The sequence below is a fragment of the Onychostruthus taczanowskii genome, unplaced genomic scaffold (genome assembly GCF_017590055.1).
Source record: "Onychostruthus taczanowskii isolate IOZ18803 unplaced genomic scaffold, ASM1759005v1 scaffold103, whole genome shotgun sequence".
Taxonomy (NCBI): Eukaryota; Metazoa; Chordata; class Aves; order Passeriformes; family Passeridae; genus Onychostruthus; species Onychostruthus taczanowskii.
In genome coordinates, this window is record NW_024496858.1 from 1,530,661 (window position 1) to 1,539,763 (window position 9,103).

The following is a 9,103-nucleotide window of genomic DNA, read 5'->3' on the forward strand; positions in this document are numbered from 1 at the left end:
ATTATCTCTTCCAGACACTGATCAAATCCCAGTTTATGAGCAGTTTGCTTTTTACTGCTATTACACAAAATGAAAAGCTCTTCCAGAACCCTGCTGCTCTGACGACGATGAGTCTTCCTCCTCTCCAACCAAAACCTTTTCAGGACCAGTTTATACATGTTTGTTCCTGCACTCAGTGTTGTCCTTAACTTGAATTGTTTTTCCTCTCCCTGGTATTTAGTCCCCCGATATATTTATAGAAAGATCATATCCTCTTTCAAACTTCATTTTGCTTGGAATAGTAATGTTAGAAATAGACTGACGAATTTACTGCAGTGGACAGGGACGGACAGACACACACACACAGAGGCTAGAGCACTCATTTTAAAAGAAATGCAGAAAATACAGATGAGTCAATCTTTAGTTAACAGTGCATTATTTCAATCATGTCAGCAACACGTGTCAACTACAATAGAAAAGACAGATCAAGTTCAAAACTGATTTTCAGGGGGTTTTAGGTCTAACAACTATCCATCTATAGAAATACCAGAAAGCCTACCTGGAATTCCATAAAACTCTAGCCTAGGGACAGTACCAAAAGCCCACAATGAATATAATTTCTAAAAAAGAGAGCTGTGAAGACTCAAAAGTACATTTAAACAGAGACTAGTTTGGGTGGTAAATAATATGCAGAAAAAGAAAAAGTAATCAGGTCGCCATTAAAAAAAAAACCTAGGAGGAAAAGAGATTGAACATACTATTGTCTGTTCGGAGAAAATTTCTTTCACAAAAATATTTTCTAGCTTTGCTGCTCTGGTACATCAATCCTGAGCACTCTAACTTTTGACTTATAATGATATTCCTTCAGATACAGCTTCACCGAGGGAGGAATGGGAAGTGCATCAATACCATCATAAGTTGTACAGTTGCAAATGACCGTTCTACATATATGCTGGAGAGAGAAGGGAAAGGTCCTGTTCAGGGGAGTGGATAAAAGTGGTTCAAAGAACATACAGGAACTTGGATCTTTGTAGTGCTCTAGGAGTCCCGTGATGTCAGGAGAATGGAAGACACAGGGATCATGGGCATCAAAGCTGAAGTTGTGATTCCACTGCTCTATCCGGGCGTGGAGGGAGCGACTGTAGCGCCGGAAGCTCACGGAAAACAAATAGTCCTCCTGGGCAGAGTCTCGCAACAGAAATGTTCCCTCTGGCTTCCCTTCCAGCAGCGCCTCAGCTGCATATTTATCCATGACTCCCCAGTAGCAGGGATTGTTATTGATCTGGAGGAGGTCTGGCACTAGGCAGTGGACATAATCAATCTGGGTGTGGTATTTCGGGGGCGTTTCCATCCGTAGCAGCTCGTCATCCGTTTCCCACTTGGGCTTGTTTCGTTTCCGAGAACTTGTGCACAGAGTTATGACTTCATCATCGGAGTCCATGTCGCTCTCGTCTCTACTGCTCCTTGCCACCTTACCTGTCACCAGCTCAGGCCTCGGGTCACCCCGAGAGGAGCTGCTGTCAGTGAAGTCACAGGACTGGGAGGGAGAGTCCATCCCCCCGTTGGCAATCTCCTCGTCTCGCAGCTGATCCTCCCTTTCCTCCTGCTGGGATAAATCAGCAATTATCCATTCTTCTGCCTTTGGACTTATAGGGGCCGTGTGCCTTTTGATCAAGTGCCACCGGAAAGCCAGCTCCGAGCGTGGAGGGAAAGGACACTTATCCAGCATCAGCTCACTGATATGGATCTTCCTTTTGGATGGCAGTCCGGAGGCGTGCCGGCTGCTGCAGTTCTTGATGGGAAAGCACTGACCCACAGCATCCTGCAGCTTCTGTTTGAGAGACCGCCCTAAAAACCTGTGGCCACAGGACCGGTCTAGATCCAGCTCGATGGACGAGCAGCTGTACTTCCTCTCTTGGCTCTTTAAATTACTCCCCGACCTTCCTGCAGCGCTTGCTGTTTCAGCATCAGGACAATGCTCACTTTTCTTGGACCAGGAGAGCTTCTTCCCACTCCAGACATAGCCATCCTTTCTGTCTGCGCTCCTGCTCCGGCTGCTTTTGGGCCTCACATCTGCGTTTTTCGCACTGCTGTCCTTGTTTTCTGCCATTGTGACAGCTTTCCTTCACAAGTTGCCAGGAAGCGCACACTGCGTTTCTTGTGGGGTTTTTCTACATAAGGAAGCTTCCTCGAGGCACTTTCTGGAAATATCTAAGGAAAAAGAAAACACAGCTCAGTTAAGTGTTATGCACGCACACAATGCAACAGGACAACAGTGACAATTCATTGCTGACCACGTAAAAATCATGTGATTGAGGTGATTTCAGTAGCACACCCCACAATTACCAGCCTGATCCCAGAAAAAGCTCTCTTAACCCTTCCTTGGGAAAAGCATCCTGCAGAAAAAAAAAATCTACCTTAACCTATTTGTTGAGTTTTCATTCTGATTATGCAGCAGAGCAGAACGTTTTAGGCGTTGGCAACCCCATTGTGACAGGGCCCATTTCAGAAGGAAACCCTTCCTGGGGCAGGTGATACTGCTTTAGCTGTTTATGGAGCAAATTCTGCATCTCTTCCAAATAACCTTTCAAGAAGGAACAAACCAGAACAGAAACAAGTAGGTCAGAGTACAAAGAGCTACTGTACCTAGATGATATGCCTGTTTGCTACTAATCCACAGGATGGGATGCCAGAGATCTTTTTCTTAACTGACACTTTTGGGTCACTTTCAGGATAAAAAAAAAAAAAAAAAAAAACAAACCCAAACCTAAATTTTATCAGTCACAGATTGTGTCAGTTTCTGAAAGCTGTTTTCCTCTGCCTTTTCAAAGGAAGGGAGCTAGGAAATACTGAGGCCCTAAGGGATTGAAATATCTGGGGCTTTACATACTGAAAAGGATTAAAACAATCCAATCCCTTACTAAAAGCAATTTTAAAAGGCCGTGAAAGATGGAACTGCTTATTACTCATTAGAGAAGGAAGTTTACATTATTAAAATCAGTGTTGCTTTGAGACCTACGGTTGCTGATTTCATTTTCTTTTGTTTCCAAAGTTATATTGAATTTTCAGACAGATAAGAGGTTTCCTTTTGACTGCTGCACTTTGAAAAAAAAGATGAAAAAAATCCTCTTTTGATTACTCAGTTGAAAGTGGAGCAGGATTTTTTCAAGATACATAGATAGCAATATGGTATGGATGCTACACCCCCTGAGGCATGGCAGGATGTAGAAATATTTCCCACCACTTATCATAATCAGGATATTCTATGATTCTGTGATGCTTTTGCACCAAAACCATGCACAGCTCCTCTGTTGCACTGGGGCTTTTTTTTTTTTTTTTTTTTTTCAGCTGTGCGTTTTTCTGTGTTGTTTTGGGGTTTTGGACTTTTTTTTACAACTAATTGACATGGTAAATACTAAGCAGGAAAAGAAAAGGGCATCCACTTCCTCTCTCCATTCAATCCATTCTCATCATCAGGATTAGCCAGCATGACACAACCTCTCTGCAGTCCCCTGGGGCTGCGCAGGCTGGGTTGAGCCTCTGCTTTCAGTAAAAGAACAAGGCAGCCTTGCCAAAAGGCTCACATGCAATCTGTGGGCCAAATGCATCCCAGATGGAACTTTCACCCAGGAATTTTTCACATTGCATTCCTTATTTAAAACCCACAGACCTGAGAGCTGTGGGGGAAAGGAAAAGGCAGGGGAAGGGAAGAGATGGAAGAAATGTAGAAGGAAGGTAAGATAGGTTCAATATTGGGAATATGCTGGGAAGAAAAATGGCATCAGAGCAATGCAGATGAATATCAGCTCACTGGTGCCTAGAGGAATCACAGGAAAGGGTTCATATTTCAGCAATTACAAATCAAAGACTAAACTAAAGATTTATTTTTTCTTCTCTCAGGGTTTTGCAAATTGCTTTTCAGTGAAAGCATGGCAAGACACAATGAAGAAAGGAGAAAAGAAACGTGCATATGAGACTCAAAAGGTCTTTATTTAGATGAGGATTGATTAATTGATTGCTTTTGGATCCGTGATATTTTTCAACCAGAAATACCTAGAATGAAGAACTGAATTTTCTCCACAATTCAAAAAAAAGAGGAAAAAAAAGCAATCTCATTTACCCTGGTGATAGTCTGAAGTCACTGAAGTCAAAAAGTTTTTAGATTCATCCTGTAGTAAAATACATTAATTGTCTATATATGGGATTTTTAATTGGACAGAGAGATATCACTGAGGTTGCAAAGTGAAGTACTTAAAAATCAGGATATGACAGTTTGTAATTGCTTTTGAAACCTTCAATTATCTCATTCTGCTCATCCAGCCCATATAAGGAATAAGAACATGCAGATTTTGGGCTTTTAATTAAAAACTACAAAACATACAAAGCCCAGAAGTGCCTGTTATCTCCTAATTTTAGCCTTCCAATTGAAAGAAGCTCGGGTTTTATGGAATTTCTGGGCTGCTGTTGTATTGAGCTGTATAGCCACCTTCCCCTCTGTACCTTTCTGCTGTCATGAATCATTAGTGGTACCTGAACCCTGAAAGAAAAGCTGGGGAAGCAGCACGTGATGCTGCAAAGCCACGCACCATTAGCCAGAGCTGCTTCCCTGGGGTTTGATTCTGCCACGTCAGAGCAGGAATTGCTAATCAGACAGAAAACCAGAGCTGTGAAAAGAGCAGGGAACAAACGGAGAAAAAAAGGGATGTCATCCTACTAAAGCCAGGTTTGAACCTCACCATGTGTTATAAACTGTGTGCTGTGGGAGAGCTGCCTCCCAGATCCCAAATCCCAAATCCCAGTGTTTGGCATTACAGCGAGGGATCGCACCTTCACACCCTTCTGGATCAGTGATTCACAGCCCCACCAATAAAATGGGGAGCAAAAATAATTAAAGTGTCAGGAAGAAAAAGGCATAAAGGGCAGGGAAGGCATTCAGTGCTCTATTACCACTTGGGGCCATCCATCTAAAGCAGCTTTTCCTTTCACTGCAGCATCCAAGGGAAATGCCATTAACGGCCCGAGCGCTGCTGGAAGAGCAGGACAGGAGGGCAAGGATAAAAGAGAGGGAACACAGAGTGTACTTCTCCCTAGAGGGGAAGGTTAAATGGGGGAGTCCAGCACTGTGCAGCACACACACATCAGGTCTGAGCTCTTTTTGGGAGAAATAATGAGTGCCCTGCCTGCAAAAGCTTCGTCCTGCACGGGGACACCTCAGGCACCTCTGATGATGGCAGATTTGACAAAACCCTTATGCTGGAAACCCTTTCCCCTAAGGAAACAGCAAAGATAAAGACACATGGGGGGATGAGCAGAGTTCACTTCAGGCCAGAGGAGCCGGTTGGTAGTCCAAGGTTACCCAACACTGCCACAGCTACAGTCCCTGAGGACAGCCAGAGAGCTGGGTGGCTTTTGCTGTGGGCTTTGTGCTCCCTCCTGCAGAGGTTCCTCTCTCTTGTCTACAGACAAAGTGCTTTTTCTTTCAGGAGCTGATGCCTCTACCCTGAGACTTCAAGCCCACACTAAAAACAATATCCAGTTGCTGTTTGGAGGGATAACAATATTCCCTCCTAGCCAGGGATGGCTGCAACCCAGAGCTGTGATAAGACAGCGACAGCCTCACCATATGTTTAATCAATAACGCCAATACCATACATGCAGACAGCCTTTTTTTTTTCATTTATTCAATAAATACTTGAACACTGAACTGCTTTAACCAGATACTTCTGTCCTGAGCTGCTGGATCCTTGTCTCTAGCCCAAGAGTCCTCTTCATCAAGCTGCTTTCCTTTCTGTATGAAGGAGCAGATGGTGGGGGGTCTCCAGCCCAACCTCCCACTTGGAGTGGGATTGCTGCCAGCGTGGGCTCAGGGGAGCCATGGCATGGCCTGGCCACGTCCTGAAAAGCTCCCAGGATGAAGGTCCCACCACGTCTCTGGTGCTCCCATGCTGCACAAGCCTCCGAGTGCAGGAAGTACTTGGAAAGTTTTCTGTCCAAGCACATGAAGCATTGCCGTATTGTTCCTCTAATTAAACAACAAAAGAAGGCTCACAAAGAACAATGAATCAATTTTGGAATTGTTATGGAAGTTGATTTTGTAGAGCTGATAAAATCTTGAGAGAGAAGAGCAAGCAATAAACTGGAGTACTTTTTCTTTCATAACTTACATGAAAGTTATTTTAAAACAAAATCTCACTGGTCACAAGCTGCTTTCATTAATTTCACCCAATTAGATTTTGGCCACAAGAACACATTTTAAAACCTGACCTTCCCAACCTACTCAGGATAACAATAAATCTCAATTCATCTGTCTTAAATTATTTTTCCTCAGTTTTGGCTTTACTTTGATTTATGATACCATCTAAAAATACCTAAGCTTAACTCCAGAGGCCTTTACAGCAAATTAAAGCAATTATCACACATACACACAAAAGGACTTCCTAAAGGTACCATTTGCAACCTAAATATTTTTTTTCCTTGGAAATACCTCGATTTATCCCCAGAACTGTAGGAGGAGGGGGTACCATGCCCAGCTAACCCCAACACGGGGGATATTTTATTCACTCCCAGGAGGTGGAACTGAGCTGGCAGCAGGTGCCAGAGGTGAGGGCTGCTCACATCTCCTGCCTTAATGAAGCTCTGCTCGTGTGGCAGGAGAGATGCTCGGCAAACCGCAGCAGCCTCTCCAGCACTAAATCAGTGAAAGCTTTATGGTCCATGACCAACACTCCGTGCTCCACCCAGAAACCCAGGGCAGCAGCGATTCCCGGCTCGCAGCCACTCACACCTAATAATCAAGGCAGCAACAGCCCGAGTTCCCAACCGGATTTAAAGTCTAACTTTGCATTTGGTGCCCTGTCACTTCGGACAAAGCCACAGCGCCGGCAGTCCCTTGGACAAGTGACCACCCCTGAAAAACCTCCCCTGAAAAACCTCCCCCCAGTTTTCCTGCGCTGTTCAAAGAGTTATCCCAACAGGCAGCACCTCCAGACAAGGAAATTCGTTCTTACATAGAAGCGAATGTAAAATGGCTTTTACACTGCAAAACACTTTAGGTGCAGTTTCCATCAGAGACTCCGAAAATTAAAGTGATTAAGAAAAATAAACGCATTTGACAGGCATTTGTCTCCATCCCAGGCAGCGGCTTGCAGCAGGAATAGCTTGGTCTTCCCACTCATCTGATAAGCAGTTCAGCTCCGAATCATTTCCCTAGAACACATTATCCTCGCCAGAAATCATGATTTACTGAAATATGTAGGATACACCCATGGAAAACATGTCTCTACACAGCTTCCACGAGGTTTAATAATGAAATCTGGCCATATTTCTGTGATTTTTTTTAAAGAAGTGTGCCTGCTTTGTAATCCTGTTACTTATTCATTCATGAAACTAGCAGCAATGTGAGTGTTAGAGAGAAACACAATTCCAATATAAATAAATCACTCTGCTCACCCCAACAACCAATAACCCCGCTGCAGAGCAAAACTGAAGATAAAAGAGCTTTGCCTGGAAGCAATTTTTTCTTAGAAACAGGAATAAACTGGGCCAGATCATTAAGGCTACATAAAGGGAAAACAGATAATGCTGGTTTTCCCTCTTTATTTCAGGTATGTTCAATTCTAGCATTTTTTTTAATCCTTCAAGAGATCAGCCAGGAGGCTTTCTTCCTATTTTTCAGCCAAAAAAAAAAAAAAAGCTTAATGATTTTTGCCGTGCAATCGCTACCTGCCTGACTACCACTGCTGTCAACTCCACCTCGCACACGCATCAGGATGGCTGGAATTCCAGAGTAATTCCATAATGACCACAAGGATCTCCAAAGGGACAGGTCCTGCGGCTGGCTGAGCGCAGCCCCCCGATGTTATGGGGGAGCTGCCCAAGGGGGGCGAGGGGCACAGCCCCTCATCTGGGCTCTCCCCGCCGCCCCTGTGCCTCTGGAGGAGCTGCCATTAAATCCACACACAGAAGGATAAGCTGGGAAATATGTGCCCTGTATTTGCGTTCGGGTACATACGTCGGGCACGGGGTTTTTCAGAGGAGAGGCACACAGACCGAACCCCCCGGGGACACAGCGAAGACCCTGGACCGGATCCCCCCGCGGTGCCAGGAGATCCCGGGCTGAACGCCCTGGGTGCCAGGAGACCCCGAGCCCCCGGGCACTGACAGCGGCTCAGACCCCGGGCCGACCCCCCGGGGACGGCAGAGCCTGGCCCGAGTCTCCCGCGGTGACAAGGCGCAGCCCCCGGGTTGAGTAACCCCGGTGACAGCAGAGCCTGGACCGAGTCCCCCGGGGGACAGCGCTGACCCCGGTCCGAGCACCGCGGTGACAGCGGGCGGACCCCCGGCCAACCCCCTCCGGTGACCGGAGACCCGGTCCGAGCCGCCCGGTGACTGACAGGGGCGCAGCCCCCGAGCCCCGCCGGCGAGAGGAGTCCCCGATTTCCCCAGCACGGCTGCTCACCCCCGCCTGCCGCCCCTCAGCCGCCTCCCGACGCCAACTCACGGTGGTGCGGCGGGCGCTGCCCGCGGGGCCGGCGCTCTCCGCCGGCTCTGTCCCCGGCCGGCTGCCGGCGGCTCGGCGGGCTCGGCGGAGGGAGAGGCCCCGGCATGCCAGGCCCCTCCGGGCCTCGGTAACCCGGGCCCGCATCCCCGCCGTGTCCCATCCTCACGCCCCCTATTCCTGTATCCCCATCCCCGTGGTGTCCCCATCCTCACGCCCCACATCCCTCTGTTCTCAGCCCCTCGGTGTCCCCATCCTCACACTCCCTATCCCCGTGTCCCCGTCTCCCATCCCCGCGGGCCCCTCGGTGTCCCCATCCTCACGCCCCCTATTCCCGTATCCCCAGCCCCTTGGTGTCCCCATCCTCACGCCCCATATCCCTCTGTTCCCATCCCCTCGGTGTCCCCATCCTCACACTCCCTATCCCCGTGTCCCTGTCTCCCATCCCCACGATATCCCCATCCCTGAAATGTCACCCTCCCTAGAGTGTCCCCATCTCCTACCCCGTGACCTCTTCAGCGTGTCCCTCATCCCCGCAATGTCCAATGTCCCCATCTCCTATCCCCGTGTCTTTTTCCCGATGCCCCCATTCCTCTGGCTCCTCCTAACCCCGTGTCCCTGTCACCG

The 9,103-nt window shown here is 47.4% G+C and overlaps 1 protein-coding gene across 3 annotated transcripts; it reads right to left on the bottom strand.

The window, feature by feature from the left end:
• Positions 1–348: 348 nt before the first annotated feature.
• Positions 349–8,566, bottom strand: SOCS4 (suppressor of cytokine signaling 4). 3 transcript variants are annotated; one of them, XM_041413616.1, is made up of 2 exons: positions 8,438–8,566; positions 349–2,190 (listed from the first exon to the last, which is right to left on the bottom strand). In XM_041413616.1, exon 2 carries the CDS (start codon positions 2,087–2,089, stop codon positions 779–781), a length of 1,311 nt encoding a protein of 436 aa, XP_041269550.1. In that variant the 5' UTR covers positions 2,090–2,190; positions 8,438–8,566; the 3' UTR covers positions 349–778. The 3 variants fall into 3 exon arrangements, with proteins under 3 accessions (XP_041269550.1, XP_041269560.1, XP_041269568.1); XM_041413626.1 differs by having other exon boundaries at positions 8,480–8,537; XM_041413634.1 differs by lacking the exon at positions 8,438–8,566 and adding an exon at positions 2,397–2,415.
• Positions 8,567–9,103: the final 537 nt, after the last annotated feature.

Bases quoted from the DNA above. Each gene is read 5' to 3' on its own strand.
- SOCS4 (XM_041413616.1), bottom strand. From the start codon at position 2,089: ATGGCAGAAAACAAGGACAGCAGTGCGAAAAACGCAGATGTGAGGCCC.